Source organism: Anser anser, assembly GCF_964211835.1.
Source record: "Anser anser genome assembly, chromosome: 3".
In the NCBI taxonomy this organism is placed as follows: domain Eukaryota; kingdom Metazoa; phylum Chordata; class Aves; order Anseriformes; family Anatidae; genus Anser; species Anser anser.
Genome location: NC_139722.1, coordinates 69,326,559 through 69,346,266, shown reverse-complemented (window position 1 = coordinate 69,346,266; position 19,708 = coordinate 69,326,559). Strand labels below are relative to the sequence as shown.

The window sequence follows — 19,708 nt, the reverse complement described above, 5'->3', positions numbered from 1 at the left end:
AAGTAATACGTTAGTTTCCATTGACTGATGTGAGTTTATTCTAGGCCCAGCCTAATTTTACAGAAGGGACTACCTGTGATAGAGTACATTTAATGAGAAGAGGTGTTCTGGATTCACTCAATGCAGACCCTTCCTATTTGAGACAATCGCTTCGCAGTTTCCTTTTAACGACACACATGAACTCCACCTAGTTTGGCTTTTTGCCCTTACTACTTCTGGTGAAACTAGTGCACTACCTTGCTGCACAGGTACTTGAGAACAGTATTTTACATCTTTAAGTCCTATTTACGATCAGCCTGTAGTTATAATTTGTTCTGTTAAGTGTCCGTTTGTTTAAAATAGTTTTTCCTCCCACAACAATCATTCTGGAGTACCTTTAAAGAGCAGTTTTGTCTGTTCACATTGTCTCTACACACTGTTTTACTGAATTACTTTCAGTTTCGGTTCTACAGACCAGGTCTTCGTATTGTTTTGGTTCATTAAAACTTATGCATAAAAAATACCCTGTTTGAGCAAGTTGTTTGAAAGTTAAAACTTTGACTATGATTTCAAAAAGCAGAAAAAGGCAGTTTTCCTCTTTTATAAATCAGGCCAACAGAGGACCAACTAAAGTTACTTCTACTGACAAAAAGAACGTGGTGTCAAGTTTTCAAACGTACTTAAGCATGTAAAAATGTACAAGAAAATGACATTTTTCAGAGTACCCCAGAGGGCAGAGGTGCCCAATTCATAACTATCAACAGGAGTTAGTCAGCTAGTCTTCAGAAATACCTGTGACTCAGTAGCATAGTTACAGCCACTGCTTCCTAAATGTGCTACAGGCAGGGTTTGAAGGGAAAGCTAGTATCTTTTTGTAGGCCTGCTGATGTACTGAAACTCCCCCAAACAGGCAGGAAATCGGGCACATTTCAGGTCTGAAATGGAAAAAGCAAACTCGAATCCAGAAGTTGTTCACATCTGGAAACAACAGCTCTGTATTTTCATTTACCTTAATTAACATCCTTCTATGAATGTCTGTGCATCTCAGTATCGTGTTCAGTATGCCAACTACTTTCACAGACCCTGCCTACAGATAAGATCAATGCCTTTTCTTTATGTATCTAGCACTCAGCTTTATTTAACCACAGTAAACAAAATGCATAGATATAAAATATTTTAAAAGAGACTATAAATATATTCATAAAAATAAGTATGTCTGGAGCATTCCCCTCCTGGTCAGCAAAGAGCACTGATTTATCACAAGGGATATGCACGTTATTTCGATATCAATATATTTTAACAATTATACCATCCTATAAAAGCTTTCCTTTAGGAAAACTGCTGTTAGAAACACACACAAAAGAAGGAAAAACAATTGTTTACAAATCTGGCATATTTCAAGTTAACCAAATGTAAGCTTTGGATAGTAAGTCTTGCAGTTTTAAGATCTGACTTAAATAGCACTAAAATGATCCTTTTCTGCTGATTTATTTCCTGTTACATTAACTCCTGTTAAACAACCATTCATGTGTTGATTTTTCTGATCTTCAGTACATAAAGCTGCAAGAATTTTCTTTTTGTCAGTCTCACAGGATTAAGGTTTCAGATTTTTGGCCTTCAGTAGAAAATTTCATCCCCTTTGTATGCTACACATCTATTTGCTTATTTTGTGCAGAAAGACAAGTTTCAAAGGTGATACAGCAGCGAGCCACACACTTGAGGGCAGCTACACTCCTTAGGAGAAGAATCAGTCCTCTTCCTTTCTGGAGAGATGTGAACTCTCAAAACCAAAGCGTGCTGGGCTTTGTGGGACTAACAAGACATCTCACTATGAAGCTTTAGCAAACAGTTGTGCTTTACTTACACTTTTCTCTTCCACATTCCAAAACACAACAGCCCCTTCCCTGTGAATTCAAGGAAAAAACTGAGGTGTAATTGCACTGTTTTAAGTATATGATCAATTTTGTATGATCAAGTGTATTATCAATTTTTTTTGAATCATTCTGATTGAGCTACATGCAATGATCTAGTAAGCTGCACTTTCACAGTTTGTTATTGCTGATAGCTATATTGTTGATTGCTATTAATAAAGTAATGTTTCAGGCATAGTTTTTAACTTACCTGAAGAAAAAAATCATGCCAGCATCATCATCTTTTGCAGATTTCTCAGTACCAATCACCAAAACATTTGCAGCATCTAGTTGGAAACAAATAAGCAAAATAAAAGTTCAAAATGAAGAATTAATTACACTTCTAATCATGACAGCTACAAGCATGATTCCAGCTCAACAGTTGCATGCTAACACTTTCAATGTCAGTCCCACATTTTATTTTTCTGATTGAAGTGTGACAATATAAAACGAAGCAGCTTTTCTAAAGTGTTGCATGCTAGACAGACTCAGATGCTATGTTAAACTTCACTATAAACTGTAGTTAATGAAATGTAACAGTTCTAAAGAACAAAAGACTTAGACAAAACCCATGCAGGGCATAGTAAATTAACCAGGAACAGAATATAGAAGGCAAAAGTGGACATAAACACAAGTGAATTATGGAAGTTAGCCCACAGTTGCAGAGCAATTACTGCTCAAGTTCTGCTTGCCCGGAAGACCAAAATCTCCCTTTTCTATACAGCGAGGGACTAATTTTGCTGACTTTGCTTTGTTAGTCAGAAACCTGAAAGAGCATACCCCCAAGGCAGCAGAGGGAACATCCATGTTTTCCTTTGGATCTGAAGCATGCTTTTGAAATAAATCTTCCAGTCACCCTCGTTCACCACACTTTGGATCTGCACTGCAGAAGTGTCAGGGTGCACAAACTGGATTTCTTTTGCATGAAATTAAACTGGAAGATGAGCTCCAGCACTGCACTTCAGGTACTCCAACCATGCTAATGGACATTCATTATATAGGACCAGGCTCTTACACCAGCTGGTGCAAGCAGAAGGCCCCAAAGTTTGCTCAGTGTGGGTCCTGGGTGCTCAAAACAGTTCCACTCCCCCGCCCTTCCCCTGTAGCTGCTCCCCTGTACTGCTCTGCCAACGTAGGCGTAGCTTTAGAAGCCCAGCTGTGGTTATGCCAAGGAAAGTTCACTTTCCAACGTGACTCATTTTACCATTGGTAGCCAGACCAGCAAAACCTCCCACCTCTACTGTGAGCTGAGACTCCGCAAAGAGAAATTTGCAAGGCCTAACACCTAAGCATTAAAAAGCTCAACCCCTTTGCATAAATATCACAAAGCAATCACCAGTGCACCAGTTTAGGTCTGGGTATGAACTCCAACATTTGCTTTACTGCTGAAGTCACAGAGGGCACGTAGCCTAAGCAGGCAGGAAGAGGTGACTGAATATGGGCCATACTTTTGCTAACACACAACTCGAGACCATGCAGTTAGTTGGTCTGTATGAACTCTTCAAAGATCTCTCTTTCACTTGCTATTCCAATTCAGAAACATATGACTCGATGAATCACTGGAGCAAGCTTTGGGTGTGAAGTGGGAGTTCACCACAGAAGAAACATTTGTCTGCATTTTCTCATTTGCCTTTTCAAATATCACTCTTACTTTATCAATCCCCTCCAGCTAAAACATATACACTGAACGTGAATTTGGTCCCTTATAAATAGTCCCTATATAAATAGTCCCTCTAAAATGTTTTTAAAGGGGTCAAAAAAGAATAAAATTAAGCAGAACACTACAAAACAGCAAATCCACACAACGTTTTCTAATTTAGATTTCTATGTGCTAGTACTTCTCAAGTTTGCAAGATGTAACATTCAGCTTGGTGACTGAGCACTGCTACATCCACGTGTCAACCACCACAAAACGTCACATCTGCTGGCACAATCAAACATCCTTTCATTAATTCCTTCAAACTTCTGGCAGAGTATCTATTGTAAGGAGTCAAAAACACACCAGGAATAAACGAAAGAACTGGCAAACCCCACACTTTCAGGGTAAAGTACCAGCAACAGCACAATTTGCGTTACAATAACTCAGTCACGCTGAGGTTTGTACAAAGTTTCTATCCTGAAGCAGTGAAACCAGTGTTGTTTTCATACAAAGGAACTAACTACAAAGGAACATGATGCCTGTATTACATAGCACCTTCCCTTTCCATGTTCACCTTTCTGAGAAATACGGCCATTACCAAATCTTGCATTTAAAAAGATCCACTGGATTATTATCACGGCTGGTTTATTAGGTGTTTGAGAGTCAGCCAGGTATTTGATAACCTCTACTGAAACGCCCATAAGCAATATTTGTCATTCCTCTTAGCTTTATATAATCTGTTCATTCACAAAAAATAAATAAATCTACTGCCAACATATGAAAATCGCAGCTGTTCTAGGGCATCGGGTTCGTTAAGCTATAAAAAGCTCAATTTGTTTTTCTCCTGGAGTATCCTGCAGCTATTTCCATGCCATACTTTCGCAAGTCTTCAGAGATACTTTGGATAGAACCAGAACCAATTACTTTGCTGCAGGGACTCATCCGACTAGCACGTGTTTGGCCAGTATGAAGTATCGACTGCATTCTCTTTACCAGAATTAAATTTGTATGTGCATCTCCTTTACGTTTCACTTAGTCAGCAAGCCTCTCTCTTGCGTGCCTCCAGCCCTCGGTGATTTACATTAATAGAAGTCTGGGTATGGAAAGAAGGTGCAACACTTCAAATTACAAAGTTGTTTGGCAGCTGAAGCACTGTGGCATCACATACTGAAACACTGATTAAAATAAATTTTCAGAAAATTTTCAGTTAGCAGATTTCTTGAAAAGTAGTATTTTTGGTATTAGAAAATTTCAAAAAATATTTTTATTGAATGCATTTCTAGGACTAATTTTTCAATAATTTAGTGTAACAGTAATTTGAGGAAAAATTACCATACGGTAATAGCAAGTGCTGGTTATACTGCTATTCTGGAAGGCTTATTTATTTATTTTTAAAGTAAATGGAACTTTTAAATAGAGCTACATGTATATTACAAGTACCATGATATATTCCAGGGTATTACCACAATAAGAATATGTTAAGTTATAAAAATTATATACCTCACCTGTATTTCATTTAACGAGATATAATATTGTTTTTAAGATGTTTTAAAAATCTACCTCTAGGCAAACTTGTTATTTCAACATATCCATGTGAAGTCAGGTCATGGCACAGATTACCAAGATGATACTCATCTGCTGTTGCAAAGGCTGTGCACTGCATCAGATTCTGCGCCAAAGGAATAAAGATTTGAGTTAGGGAAAGGCTGAAGCAAGATGTTCATAAGACACGTTCATGTTTGCCTCAAATTGATCACAAGAGTGACACTTTTCATTTACTTTTCATCTACTCACTCTTTTCTACTAATCATCTTTGCTATGCTGTCCGCTTCGTGTACAACTACTAATGAGGTTACTCCCTGCTAAGTGGGGAAGAAAACCTATCCGAGGTTCACAGACGGAGACCAAACCATGTGGCGTGAGTCAGTCACACCAAAAACCTGTGTGACAGAGCCACAAACTGCGCCCTTCTGCCCTGAATGCCAGAGGAATGCTCTAACAGGAGAGCTACAGTTGCTCTCCCATCCTAAGCCCTATGAGGTACTCGGTCGACCACCAAAACCAAAAGCAAGACACCCTCAATACCAGCTTGAAGACCTGTGAAGACGCGTGGAGTTGAACCACCCCGGCCTGCCTATGAAGCACCACAAGCTCCCGGAGCAGCAGGCCGGTCCCATCCTGCCCAGGACGGAGCTGGCTGTGCGGGTAGCTCCGGGGACGGCACAGAGCCGCAGGTGCTGCAGATCAGCGTCCTCTCTCCGAGGGAAACGCTGCACTAACAACACGGCCTCGGCTGAAACCGCGGTCGAGCTGTGTGCAACAGCCAGTTTGCCTCAGTATCCCGCAGCCTGAAATAAATACAATGCCGTAGTGGAACAAATAACCGGCACAATGCAGGAACGTGAGGAAAAGGGATGCTGACTGGCAGCAGGACTGACTCACGCATGGCAAAGACATCAGAAAGTCATCTGTGTAAAAGCTGTCCTGACTAATACGACAGGTCACCATAAACTGATCTACAAATTCTACTCCTTGATTTAAGGGATTTCTTTGTTCTGATACCCTGTATTTCCCACGGTAACGTTCTTCAGTACACTGCAATGGAAGATATCCAGACAGCGCTGCTTCTCACTGCGGATCAGTCACTTTCCAGCTTTTTGTAACTAATACAAAGGGGGATGTAACTAACAACAAACGAACAAAAGAGCTGTTCTCATCTGCAAGCATTTAGACCCACAATACACTTCAAATCCAAATGACTTTCTCGCTGCACTCATACACCGAACTGCAACACCTGAAGAGGTTTTCTGCTCCTGAAGGGGGCCCACCACCAGTGATCAGGAGCGAGGCCACGCACTTAAACTTCATTTTCTTTTTTCATGTTAACGTTCCGTTATCATTTCTAAAGTTTTGTTCACACGTCATCTTACTTCAGTGACCACTAAGAGAAAATACACTTTAAAAGTAATCCAGTATTCAGACAGCAATTTTGTAGACGTATTTCCATGACTATGCTACGAGGCTGAGTCAACAGTCGAACAGAATTGTATTTTCAGTTTCCTTGCTGCAGTACCTTTGAAAAGTTGCATTATTACCGTATCATCTGTAAAAAAAACATTCTCAGTATCTATTCTGGAAATATACTGTAATCTTCTAGCTGGTAGTAATCCAAAAATCTTTATCCTGCTCTATACTTTCCATAGTTGATTTTGTTATTGTTCATTTCAAGACAGATGCGCTAGAGGACAGACTATCTGCTCCTGTGATTTTAGTTTCCAGGCGAAGACTGTGTAGTTAGCACCAGAAGTTGGCTGCCGAGACTATGTGCCTGAATCAGCAGTTTGAATATGCAGTATTATCGTTCCTTTTTTTTTTTTTTTTTTTTTTAAATAACAGTGCACTGTTCCCCCTTAACTAAACTCTTGTTTGGTGGGGGACATTTGGAATGGGTATAGAGTTTAAGGCACCTAAAATTTGTGCATCCACACAAGTCTAGTCTCCCGTGACAGTTGATGGAGACCGAACAGAGAAGTCTGTAGGCTAACGAGTGATTCAGCTAATCCTAACATACAGGTGTTAACTTGTTATCCGTAGGTTCTGGCTGGCGAGCGAGGCCAGTAAACCTCCATCCTGTGCCGCCTGTTACACCCTCACCTGCACACTTGCCTGGAAGAGCATGGAAGGTCTGTCCTGGTGACACGAACTCCAGCCACTTGCCACCCCCTGCTTCCTGGCTGCACCTGGGGATTCGCTCAGGTTCAACTCAGAGCTCCACAGCAACTATCACGGACATCCTAACCACTTCAGCAACTCGTTTTCCGTATCATCATCCCCCCAACAACTGCACAGGAACCATAATTCTCTGGTTAGTCCACCTCTTCCATTTTAAGTATACAGAAATTTTTAAGAAAGAAAACCTGCAAGATGAACTTAATCCTCATACCACCACAGGAATCGGTCTTTACCTCCAGGATACAAGCAACCACATCTTCACTTGAATTTCAAGCTTTTTCTATGGTATATGGCTATAGTATTAAAAATCAGCTGAAAGGCTTCTCGTGCCTTCAGACCTTGCAGTATCAGTAACTAACCCGAGTCGCGGCACTAGTCACCGAGGGACTGACTAAACCAGTTACCACTTTAAAGCAACTCTTCCACCTACCCTGAAGAACTGGTCTCGGGACCATTTATCACTGCTGGTGCTCGGCATTCCAGCTGCAGGCAGCACATGAAGAGAGAGGAGTGCAGGCAAGGGGTGGGAAGGAGCTTGTTCACAGACAATTCGGCAAAAGAAAGGTGTTAATGGCCCTTCCCCACAGAAAAACCTCAGAGATCCTCAGGGTTCATCTAACTGAAAACCTTCAGAGTGGGTCTAGAGCTGCTGTCTCCAGAGGCAGACTGAAGAAAGGGACACAGCTCTCAGGCAACTCAATTGGAAGTAGGGCCTGTGTTACTGGAGGGTTCTTGATTCCCCCAACACATGCAGAGGAAGACACGATCAGCTTTTTTGTGACAGCAGGATTTAGAGAATAACGACGGCGTGTTGAAAAAAAAATAGGGCCTCTATGTTTGCTGTACTTGTTATTAGTCATATTACAGAAAACGGTCGCATCTTTAAGTTAACTCTTTATACTAAGTACCTATAAGGAAGTACAAAAACAGGTAAAAAAAATGCTTGTTCCAAAATACTATCAGCCTGTGCACAGTCAGGGTGACAGCATGTCAAGTACCCCTGAAAACGGAGCCGTGTATTTGCCAAAACCACAAAGGGTTTATTCAAAAATAGAAAATGCTTTTGTTAGGCCTGAGTTCATGCGATTTCTGGCATACCATTTTACAGTGTGGAAGCTTCCTCGTAATGAAATAATAATAATCTTTCCTATCAGGCAGAATTTTCTCCATCTCTTCACAATGGAAAGAAGTAAAAATAGCAGTGCATATTACTTGTACACATGTAAATGAAAATGTCAGACAAAAACTGTTAGCACTTCATACTGCCATTCAGAAACCTCAAAAATCTAATAAGAAATGTCACTTCAATCAACCCCATAAAAAAAGGAAGCAACCTCTATGTATAATGTCATAGTACAAATAACAAGCTTAAAACAGTATGTGGTGATTTAGGACTAAAATTCTTCACTTTCTGTTTTCAGAGTAATAGGAAAACTCAAGTGGGAACTAAGTTTTCTACAATGGAACCTTGATGTTACATTAAATCTCACTCCTGTTAATCATACAAAATATTAAACAAGAGCTTGCATGACTAGAAGGCAAGCATTAAGACCTCGGTGCTCACGTTCAGCAGATCATGCAATAGGCACATTTTGCAATGCGGAAGCTGCTTCTGAAAGCACAGTGCTGGTCCCAGTCTCATCTACAGCACTATTTTGTTAACAGTACCCTGGAACTCAGCTGTTATTGTAGCTCGAGGAGAACAATAACATTTGTGACACCAGGATTTTTTCCTTGCAGATCTTATAGTTGAGTACATTCACAGTCTGCTCTGGCTAGTAGCAAAGGCTTTCAAAGACCTATCTTAAGGATTAACAGCTACAAGCATGCACTGTTCCACTTACTCATCCTATAGATCTGATATTCTCCCAAACAGTTTATTGTTGCAGTTACTCTGTAGATCTAGGAGTCTGGTGATCCAGGAATAATCTTCCTCAGGCAATGCAGGCTATGCCTGCACCTCAGTTCTGCCACTGACAGAAAAGAAACAATCTACTTCTCTGAAATACTGTGAGGCTTCTAATACTAAGTGTTGTGATCTCCATCCAGATGTTGCTACAAGAACTTATTTTATCACTAAGAATAAAATTGAAATAATTTTGCTGTAGTATTAAAGCTATTTCGCTATAGTTTGAAATGCTGTGACTGTTTATAAAAAACAAGCAGCGATACTTGAGAATACAGCCTAAACTGAAAGCTTCTGAAACCTAATCTGAATATTTATAAACTCTATTATTTACTTTCATCTTGATTTCTGTTAGAAATAGAATGAAGCCTTAAAACTGGATAGAATTGGGCAAGAAGGATGCCTGGGGAAAGCTGAGTTACACCAAAAGCTGGATTTTTCTCCTGAATATTAAACTAACTTAAAACATTTTAAAGGGATTTAATGTCTTTCCGTTTTAGCAACCAACTCTCTTCCTTCCACTTTTGTCACACATTGCTAGTAGGTCTCTTATTTTGTCTTCAAAATACCAGACACAAGAGTTTCTATCAAGTTTGTTCCTGTTTGTAGAGTTCTGACCTCTCTATGTAGCCAGAGTCAGGTAAACAATGAAATCCTCTTCACCAAATAAATAAGTTAATTGCATTAAAATTTTAAACTAAACCTAAATCTGAACGTAAATTAGGTTGATGAAGTTCCCTTAATATTTTATAGAATGAAAATTTTATTCTTTACCTCCATGTCTGACGGTAGTGGCTGGTTAGCTCTGGATGGCTGCTTGGTCCTCGGTGCCTTTGGTGGCCTCTTAACTGGCTGGTTACTGTGTTTTGGAATAATTTTAGAAGCTGCTACAATCGAGTAAAATCTTGGTGATATGTTCCGAAGCTTTTTAAAATGCTCCGTATTGAGCCTGTAGTTTTCCATTGCTGCCATACCAAAATGTTTCCAGGGTGGAAAAAACATCTCCCTGCTCTGATAATGCACATTTTTTCCCAAAGCCGATACATTTCCTTGGATCAGTTGCCAATTCTTCACTTGCACACATCGACTTGTCAAACAAGAGGAAGCAGTTTTCAGAGCAAACGAATTCCCAATCTTCCTTGCTGTCCTGTCAGTTTCGTTACTCAGCTTTAGCAGTGGAGGTCCAGTTTTATTAAAGGTTTGGTGTCGGCATATGGTTGTTAAAGAGTGGAAAGATCCAGCCTGAAGGCGCAGAAGTTTCAGTCTCATTGCTTCCCTCAGAACTGTATTTACAAGAAATAAACAAAATCCTCTATCAACCCTTTGGAAAGAAACATTATTATTTTTCCCTTAGCTAAAAGGTGACCCATACTCCTTTTGCATTCATTAGTGCTCCTAAACACATGAACAGTGATGGCTCTAAAAAGCTTTTTCTCAATGCTATGGAGATACTCTAATTAAGATTAAAGCATGTTAACGAACTGTGTGCTTGCCATACACGGTGGTAGAGTTGGTTGCTATGTCAATATGTAACCAGGTATCTTTTCCCCTCTGTCCCTCGCTCTGTGCAGCGGTCTGTGCTCTCAGTAACCCCACTGGTAAAACTACTCATGAGCAAGACTCACCTCAAAGAGGATATTAGACTGCGAGAATCATTTTCTACATAACAGAAACAACAACTAGATTGCTGTGTGCTTGTATGGAAATGGCACCTACAGAACACACATACGGACCAACACCAGCTGAAATGACTGCACTGCTAACAGCCCAGCATGGATCCAGCTCTGCTTGTCTGTCACGACTGAAGCGAGAGGCATATAAATGAGGTTATGGTCTTGATCCCGCTGTTACATAATGGTGCAGCACGGGCGGCAAGGTCTGCCTGCGGATCTACCTGTGCTGACGGAAACATGCATTGTTAGGCTGTTAATCCAGAACAAAATCTAGTTCCTGAGTGTATTTATGCTACGCTGTACGTGTTAATCAAATGAACTTTGCAAGTATCCACAGACTCGGCACCTACAGGGGCGGGTTTCGCTTGCTGAGGAATCGCAGCGCCGCGTCCCTGCCCCCACCTGCTTCTGTTAGCCAGGAGCGTTCCCCTGGTGACAGAGAATTCATTTTCAGGAAGATATTAACATAAAGAAGAGCCATTAAGATGCACGGTTTGAAAAAAGAGGGTCAGCTTAAGGATATTTTTCCAAAACCAGCGTAAAGGATCTTTAATAGCACCGACGCATTTAGCGTGACGGCTGAAACACCCATTTTCTTCACAAGCTCTACGAGGAGGGGCACAGAGCTCCTCCGGGCTACCACAGAATAAGTAATTGATGCTGGGCATAGATTTATGTGCTTTTTGCTCGGCACTTTATTGGGATCTGTGAGCCAGTTACGGGCACGCTGGCTGCAACCAGCGCGTTGCTGGCAGCGGGGAGCCAAGGCCCCAGCGGGCCGCGCCGCCATCACCCGGCCCGGCAGCAGCGCCCCGCCGCACGACGACGGAGCCCCGCTCCCATTGGCTGCCCGCCTCGGGGGGGCGGGACGCAGCCCGCCAGGCAGCCAATCGGACGCCCCCCGTATAAGAACCGGCGGCGAGGCCCCGGCGCCCCCCTGAGGCGGCGGCAGCGCGGCCCCGCCCGGCGGCTGACGGGCGCCTCTGCCGGGGGCGCCTCGCCCAAGGCCGGGCGGGCGCGGGGCGAGCGACGACGCCCGGCCTCTTCTCCTGCAGCCGCCCCGGTGCGCGGGGAGCTGTGTGTGTGCGTGTGTGCGTGCGTGCGCTCACCCAGCCACGGGGGGGCGGCCGGGCAGCGAGCCGCGACCTTGCGGCTGCGACACTGGGCGGGGAGGGGGGGGGGGGGGGGGGGCAGGAAACGGCCCCGTCCTCCTTCCCCCCCTTTCCCCCTTTCCCCCCTTCCCCCGTTGCCTCCCCCACCGACCCGTTCCCGCTCGGCAGCGCGGGGCGGCCGCCGCCCGCCCGCTCCCTCCCTCCCCCTCCCCCTCCGCCGCCGCCGCCGCGGCGGGCGGGGAGGGGCGAGGCGGTTCCCGGCGCGCGCCAGCACTGACCTGAGGGGGGGGAGGAGGAGGAGGAGGGGGGGGGAGGGGTCGCGCCGCTCTCCGCCGCTCTCGCCGCGGCCCCGCCCACCGCCCGCCGGGCTCCGCCGCCAGGCCCCGCCCGCCGCCGCGCCGAGCGCCGCCGCCGGCCGCCGCCGCCGCGCCAATAACGTCCGGCCGCCGCGCCCGGCTTCCGGGGGGGGGCGGGGAGCGAGGGGCGGGGCAAGATGGCGGCGGTAACGGCCCTGCCGCTGTCGGGCAGGTTCAAGGGGTGCGTCCGGGCGCGGCGCGGGGAGAGGGGGGGGCGCGGGGGGGGGGGTCAGAGCGGGGCTCGGCCGCGGCTCCCGGCCCGGGGAGAGGCGGTGAAGCGGCGGCGGGGCCGAGGGATGGCGCCGGGCGGGGCGAGGCGGAGCTGGGGGCCGGCCCTCGGAGCGCTCCGGACGGGGCCTTGCGGTGAGGCGCCGGGAGGCGGCGCTGCGGGGCGGGGCCGGGCCGTGCGGTGCTGGGCCGGCGGTGCGGGCTGCGGCCTGGCGTGCCCTGGGGCCGCTGCCGGGCTGCTGCGTGGGTCTCGGACCCAACATCACGGCTCCGGCGTGTACGCCTTGAAATAAGGGGTGTTCTGCAGGAGGGTTAAAGTGCGTCGTTAACGTCTGTCTCGGTGCCCTTCTCAACAAACAAAACCACCGTAAAACCCTTCACGTAGAGGGAATGGCCTCAGTTTGTGCCAGGGGAGGTTCAGGTTGGAAATGAGGAGACATTTCTTCTCAGAAAGAGCGGTCAGGCATTGGGACGGGTTGCCCAGGGAGGTGGTGGAGTCAAAGTCCCTGGGGGTGTTCAAGGAAAGGTTGGACGTGGTGCTCAGGGACGTGGTTTAGTGGGTGACATTGGTGGTAGGGGGTTGGTTCGACCAGATGGTCTTGGAGGTCTTTTCCAACCTTAGCGATTCTATAATTCTCTCTATCTAATTACATATATACACCTGTAAGTTCATTTATACCTATCTAAGTGGCTGTAACTCTATCTATTTATATATGAATTCACGTGCTGGGGAGAAAGTACTGTGGATTCTGTTGTTGTAAAATCAGTGCAATGTAGCATACCTAAACCTTACACGTTTCTCTGGGCTCTTAATTTTACATTTATGTGTCTTTACATCTGGCTAACCACAGTCAGAGAATGTGTTTTAGCCTGGAATTGACTACAATTTTTACCTCTGTCACGGCTAGTCAGTTAATGTTTTTTCCCTGAAAAGATCTTTTTCTTCAAAAGTCAACCAAAGAACCCTACCAAATTGAGTTTTTTTTTTTTGGTGTTAACTGCTTTAAAAGCACACACACATATTTTTAAGACCTTATGTTTATTTAAGAATAGAAGATACTTTATCATTTCTGCTCAGTAATAAAATTTTGATCCTTTCCTTTTTAGATCCTTTGCGTATTTTACAATTAAAGACAGACTACCCCAGATCCTCACAAGAACTATTGATACTCTGCATAGACATAAAAATGAATTCTTTGAAGAACATGGTGAGGTAAGAGTAAGGTGTCTTTTTGCCCCAAATTTTTTTCCCTAACCGCTGAGACCCCTTCTATGATGTGTTTTACTGGTTTCTTTCATTGGTTGGCTTTCTTATTCATTTTATCTGTTCTTCTTGGCCATCTTTCTTGTAGCTTTCTTTCATTAGTTTCATAATTCGTCTTCCTGTCCTACCTTTTTTCTGATCTTTCTGTTCTGCAACTGCCTCATTTTCTTTCTCTCTTTTTTTTTATTTTTTAAATGGCGCTATGTCTAACGGACTTACTGTCTTCTGAAGATGGCAGTTTCACTTTTCTGTTGCCCTCTAATGACCAAAAGGTCCAATCTATAAAGAAGTCCAATGCGTGATTCACTTTAGGATGATATACATAAAATGAGTATCATTTACCCAGATGTGTTTGGTTGAATCAAGCTGATTTTTTGGGAACTTGTTTGTAGCAGTTGAAGCTTATCGCCTATTTATGCCTGAAAACCAGATCTGCATTTCTACAGGATTAAATGTTCAGAATAGGAAATTTTGTTCTTTACTTATTTCAGAAGGGTGTTGAAGCAGAGAAGAGAGCTATATCTTTCCTTTCCAAATTACGGAATGAACTGCAAACAGACAAACCAGTGACTCCCTTAGAAGATGAACTGCCTGATGCCACACTGTGGAACCAATACCTCGACTACCAACGAAATTTATCAAATGGAAATGGAGAACCAAGTTGGTTTCAGTCTCCTTGGTTATACGTAGAGTGTTACATGTATCGTCGAATTCATGCAGCGTTAGCACAGAAGTAAGTAGTACTAGTTTGGTGTATTACTCTGCAAAACATTATTCTTCCCCCTTTTAATTTTAGGAGAAAGGAAGACATCTGGGGACTAAGATTTAAAAAAAAATAAATTAAGCTTTTCCATATTCCTTTTCCTTTGTTTTGCACCTCAGATTTAAAATTCTTCTTTCATTCAGTAGATTTTGAAGTTTATTGTTATTTGTTATGATTCAATTTCTGCAACTTAGTCTACATGAAAACTAAAGTTTGACTGTGTAGCTTGCCCTTGCAGACTAATGTAGAGCAGGGTCTCGAAGTGATTTAACGTATCTAAAAGGTTTGTTAGTTTAGAGTTGTCTGTTAAGGCGTACATTCATCTAAAATACGTAATAGGAGTGCCACCACCACGTTGGGCATTCTGACTTGTTCGGATGCTTGAAATCTGAAGTTCTTACTGCAACAGACCCGTTCATTCTACACCATCATCTTAGTTACAGCAGGGTTTGCAGGCCATGCATTGCATCAGACTTTGGGAGCTGATCCTGGTTAAAAATAACTTTGAAGGAAAAGTTTGTTGTGCTGGTACTGTGGAGAGGTGCCAGTACAACGTAATGGGGTAGGAATGAACAGTTTAATTGCCTGCTGCTGCCTAAAATTAAATAAAATAAGATGAGATGCGTTATGCACAGCGGACTTGTCTGTAGTATTACAGAAACGAAAACACAGTAATGGGTTTCCTTGTTTCTACTGGTATATCAGGCCCTTGGAACCTTTGCAGCAGAAACTTCAAATATGACATGGATGTTTTGGATTGTACTAAAAAATGAGGTGCTCTTCATTAGTAAGCTTTAAATTTCTCAGTCTTTATTATTTTGCTGCTTTTAAGCATATGGTTTGATAGAGGTTCAATCATTTGTTAAAACTTGTAACAGCAAATACGATTCTTATTACATAACGAGTTTCTAGTTCTTATATATTACAAGAGCTGAATTATTTTGTCATCTTTGTCATATTAGTTTTCAAAAGTCCTAGTTAAAAGCTTTCATAAGAATGACATCGCATCACTGTAAGAGACTTTGGTATGGGAAATGCACTTCAGTAGGCACAAATGCAATTTGGGCCAGCAATTCAGTATGCTTGTTCACTTGCATTTTGTAGTTTTAGTCCTTTGTATACAAAGAATGGAGTTCAAAATTGTTACAATAGGGATTGAACACTTATTCGCTCTCAGAATTGCTAAAAATATGAAGGTGTCCTGTGTGCTATTTGGTTTAGTAAGGCGTGTTATCAAGCTTTTCTTCAGATGTCTAAGAATTCACTGTGACAAGTTAAAACTGGAAAATCTAACCAGTGGCTATTACACAGTCTAAAACCACTGAGCTCTAAGCTTGCGTTTTCATGTGTTTCAAGTGCTGTCTTGGAAAATGTGGACAGTATGTTAATATGTTCTTTCTCTGCTTACTTTTAGCCCACCTATCGACAACTTCGATGTATTTAAAGAAGGAAAGGCTCAAAATTTCTTCGAATCCCAAGGGGCTATTATTGCCTTATGCACTTACTTTCAGGAGCTGCTTAAAAACATCAAAGATCTAGATGAGAAGCAACTTCAGGAGGAGTTTTTTAAGTTACTGCAGGTAAACTAGTAGTGCTTAACACAAGACTAAAATATCCTCTCTCTGTAGCAAATGAAATCTTGAGAGTATAAAGAATCTGAATTTCACTGGGAAATTAAAAAAAAAAAAAAAAAAGGCTTTTTTGTTTGTAAGAGTGTGATGAAATCCTGACGGCCATACTGTATCACTACACTGGAAATATTTAAGTTTGATGTTTTCCTTATACTGCTGGTCTTCATTGTGTATTTGAAAACCCAGCTTATTCTCCCTCAGAAAACAGTACCTCGAAAATAAATTTTCTGTTGAGTTCCAGAGGGCCTTTCTGTTGTTTAACTGTAGAATTTTAAAACAGTTAATTTTACTGACACTTTAAAAGCTTTAGACTTTTGGAAATAAGCTAGATGTCACTTTGGGCCAGAAGTGGTTCAAAAGTTTATAACTGCACCATTCTTGGAAAAAAATGCCTTTGGGTAGAATACAGAATTTCATAGGGTTACGGTAAGTTCGTTCACTGGCAGCAATGCACATGGACTATGTGACAAAACTTTATAAAAAGCTCATTAGAGTGTACTTAAAATACTTTTATATTTTTATAAATTGGTATTAGTTATAGTTCTTACTTGGCTTCATGTAACAAATCAATCGCATTTTATTACTCCTTTTTTTGTCTTTCCACTGCTGTTTTCTGGAGTTATAGTGTGGAGAACATATTTTTTAAAGCTTTCTGATCAGTGTGTTTACATTGATCTGAATCTTCCTTTTTTGTCAGTTCTGATGCATGTTTCTGGTGCCTGCATAAATACAGAGCCTTGTTTGGTTTCTTCCAAGATTTTTTTTTTCTGTGTTGAGATTTTTGCACAAGAAGTTGATTTCTGTTAAAGCTTGGAGGAAAATGTGGAGTCAGAGTCTTCATGTCCCTAAAATAGAAACAAACAAAAATCTTTAAGTACATGTGAAGTTTAGAATGTAGCTACAATGAAACTTACCAAATGTTTTTGTTTCTTCCTCATTCTAGGTGTCATTGTGGGGCAATAAGTGTGACCTTTCTTTTTCAGCTGGTGAGGACAGCTCTCAGAAATCTAGTCCTCTACAGTGCCTGGAAGATATGGTACCTTTTATCTTAGTGAATGATATGGAAAAACTTTGGTCACTACTTATAAATGCCAAAAATAGAAAAACAGATAAATGTAAAGTTAGAGTTGATATAATCCTGGATAATGCTGGATTTGAACTTGTAAGTGATTTTGTGTTGGCTGACTTCCTGTTATCATCAAAGCTAGCTGATGAAGTCCATTTCCGTGGAAAGAGTATTCCATGGTATGTGTCAGATACCACAAAGAATGATTTTAACTGGACTATAAAACAGCTTCAGGCAGCTAATCATATGTGGATGTCTAGGTGTGGGATAAACTGGGAGGGCAATTTGAAAAAGGGCGTTTGGGTTTACCACGATCACATGTTTTGGACTTTGCCACATGACTTTTCCAGTATGGCTGAGGTTGCTCCTGATTTGTATGCTGATCTACAGAAGTCAAACTTGCTTCTTTTTAAAGGTGATCTAAACTATAGAAAATTAACAGGGGATAGAAAATGGGAGCACACTGTTCCTTTTCATCAGGCCTTGAACAAGTTTCATCCTGCACCTCTCTGTAGTTTGAGAACACTGAAATCTGACACGCAGGTTGGCCTGAAACCTGGACAAGGTGAAGAGATTCAGGCTTCTGAACCTGAATGGATGATAAGTGGGAAATACGGGGTGGTTCAGTTTGATGCTGCTCTCTGACTCCAGTTCTAACATTCTGGCAGATAGATTTAGTCAGTTTTAACTCTGTTAAAAAGTTTAACTTTCTCTGTTCTATGCTTGGCTTCAGCAATTTTTTGTTCGTTTGCACTTTTTCTTCCAAACAATTTGTTGTTGTTGTTCCACAAAAGACTTTGGTGTTCTGTAAAAGTTCACAGTTTACATAAATCACTCTGCATTTCAACATATTTTGTGTTCCTATTGTCCAATGTCAGCAGAAGATATTTAAGGTGAATATTTGGTTGACCATAATTTTTTTCTTCATTGTTGGGTATGAGGGTTTATGCCTACCAAGTGAAAAATTTACTTTGGAAACAGGTTTTTCAACTGTATCTTTGCATGTATTTACTTACTTCAGGATATTTTGTTCTCCATGTGCCATGAATTGCATGAAAATTAATGTTTTAGCAAGAGCACAAATGAATTATTTTGAATATGGTCATTGCAGGACCATGTTTTAAAACTGCTTGAAAGAGTTTACTCCTGCTTTTTACATCGTTTTTTATGTGCTGCTTGTATCAGTTGACAAAGTACTTTAATTGTTTTTTAAATGGTTGTCTTTATTTGAAAATAGTTACCAGTACATTAAGAGATGAGTTTTTGGGTGATATCTGGTAAACGTTGACTTTAAATTTGAAAGTTAAATTTTGATTTTTAAAACAGAAGTGGATGTTGCTAGCCTTTTTGCCTGTAAGAGGGGAGTTACCCCATCTGGTAAGATTAGTAGGAAAAAGGACAGTTTCATTTTAAGAGTGGGGAAGGTTTTATTTATCTAAGAATAATACCAAAAACAACAACAAAACACAGTTACCTTGCTAACTGGATTTTAGATTTAAAAAAACTTGAATTGAAGGTGGCCTGTCTACCACCAGTGTTGGTGGTTCAAGCATTGCTGCCTCTTTCAATTGTGAACATTTTTATTGTCAAATATAGTGCTTTGTATTTTTTTAAGAAGGATGCCACATTTTTTATGGGGGAAATAAAACCCCAGTTGCACTGAGAAGTACAATATATGCTAAAGATACACGGGCTATACAGGTTGCTGCTAATTAGAGTTACGTCCCATTTTCTTTTCCTCCACCCCAGTTTCAGTTTACCTCACTCAGAAGTTGGGGGAAACTTTGGAATATTTTAGTGATTTTTTTCACAGTGAAATGAAAGGGGAAATGCATTATCTGTTTCTAAAGGAAAAATTAAAAATAGATTCTATCGTCTTATTTTTGTTGTTTGAAACAGGGCCTTTTTGGAGGGCTGATATGATGGCAGTGATAACTGCAGGTTTGTTAGAAAATAGCAAAATTTCCCACAGCGTCTGTCTTTCTGTCTATGCTGCTGTCTGGAGCTGCTAAAATGAGCAGGACTTGCTGCTGGTAACCGAGGTTGTTACATTACAGAGAACAGGAGTAGACCGTAGGTAGAGAAACTTCATCTTCTATTTTATAGATAACAGTGAAATCTTATACAACAAAAAGGAGGACACTGTAGCGTCCTTACTTGGCTACATTCTGGAACTGAAGAAACGTGTGCTCTGACAGAGGAATCAGAATGTCTCTGTGGTGGAAGGTGGACTAAAAGCGACTTATGCACTTACGGTTAACCTAAGACAAGGGTAAGCTTTGGTAGGTCTAAAGCTATTTTAGCCTTTGAAAATGAAGCTGGAATCCCTTCTGGTCAGTGAAATCACTGGCAAGAAATGTCTCGTTTCTCATTCTGACATGCAGAGAATCAGCTGGTGCTATGAGATACTGTGTTCCCATAATAAAGATCAATATAATGGATAAACGCA

The 19,708-nt window shown here is 41.9% G+C and overlaps 2 protein-coding genes and 1 long non-coding RNA gene across 9 annotated transcripts in view; 2 read left to right on the top strand and 1 right to left on the bottom strand.

Annotated features, from left to right (window-relative positions):
- LOC310896000 overlaps positions 1-7,445 on the top strand; it is a 23,246-nt gene extending 15,801 nt beyond the window's left edge. Inside the window, exon 2 of the long non-coding RNA XR_014581111.1 lies at positions 7,123-7,445. This is a non-coding gene — a long non-coding RNA (uncharacterized lncRNA). The remainder of the gene's footprint in view (positions 1-7,122) is intronic.
- Positions 1-12,352, bottom strand: part of RMND1 (required for meiotic nuclear division 1 homolog) — a 20,904-nt gene extending 8,552 nt beyond the window's left edge. The window contains exons 1-5 of one of the 5 annotated variants that reach the window (XM_083827772.1): positions 12,230-12,352; positions 9,941-10,449; positions 5,089-5,197; positions 2,101-2,176; positions 1,844-1,883 (exon numbers count right to left, since the gene is read on the bottom strand). In XM_083827772.1, the coding sequence (XP_083683898.1) occupies positions 1,844-1,883; positions 2,101-2,176; positions 5,089-5,197; positions 9,941-10,435 (720 nt within the window). In that variant the 5' untranslated portion in view covers positions 10,436-10,449; positions 12,230-12,352. The other 4 variants (XM_083827771.1, XM_083827773.1, XM_083827775.1 and 1 more) reach the window with 4 other exon arrangements.
- On the top strand, positions 11,749-19,708 carry ARMT1 (acidic residue methyltransferase 1). Of its 3 annotated transcripts, none has more exons than XM_083827777.1 (5): positions 11,749-11,902; positions 13,643-13,748; positions 14,291-14,532; positions 15,977-16,142; positions 17,137-19,708. In XM_083827777.1, the coding sequence occupies exons 3-5, from the start codon at positions 14,498-14,500 to the stop codon at positions 17,902-17,904; spliced, it is 969 nt and encodes a 322-aa protein (XP_083683903.1). In that variant the 5' UTR covers positions 11,749-11,902; positions 13,643-13,748; positions 14,291-14,497; the 3' UTR covers positions 17,905-19,708. The 3 variants fall into 3 exon arrangements, with proteins under 3 accessions (XP_083683903.1, XP_083683902.1, XP_083683904.1); XM_083827776.1 differs by lacking the exon at positions 11,749-11,902 and adding an exon at positions 12,344-12,488; XM_083827778.1 differs by lacking the exon at positions 11,749-11,902 and adding an exon at positions 12,710-12,852.

What these genes read in the sequence shown, in the direction of transcription:
- ARMT1 (XM_083827776.1), top strand. Translation starts at nt 12,445, where the DNA reads ATGGCGGCGGTAACGGCCCTGCCGCTGTCGGGCAGGTTCAAGGG. An exon ending in TCTTTGAAGAACATGGTGAG is followed by an intron (nt 13,749 to 14,290) that starts GTAAGAGTAAGG and finishes TACTTATTTCAG; the next exon opens with AAGGGTGTTGAAGCAGAGAA. An exon ending in CATGCAGCGTTAGCACAGAA is followed by an intron (nt 14,533 to 15,976) that starts GTAAGTAGTACT and finishes GCTTACTTTTAG; the next exon opens with CCCACCTATCGACAACTTCG.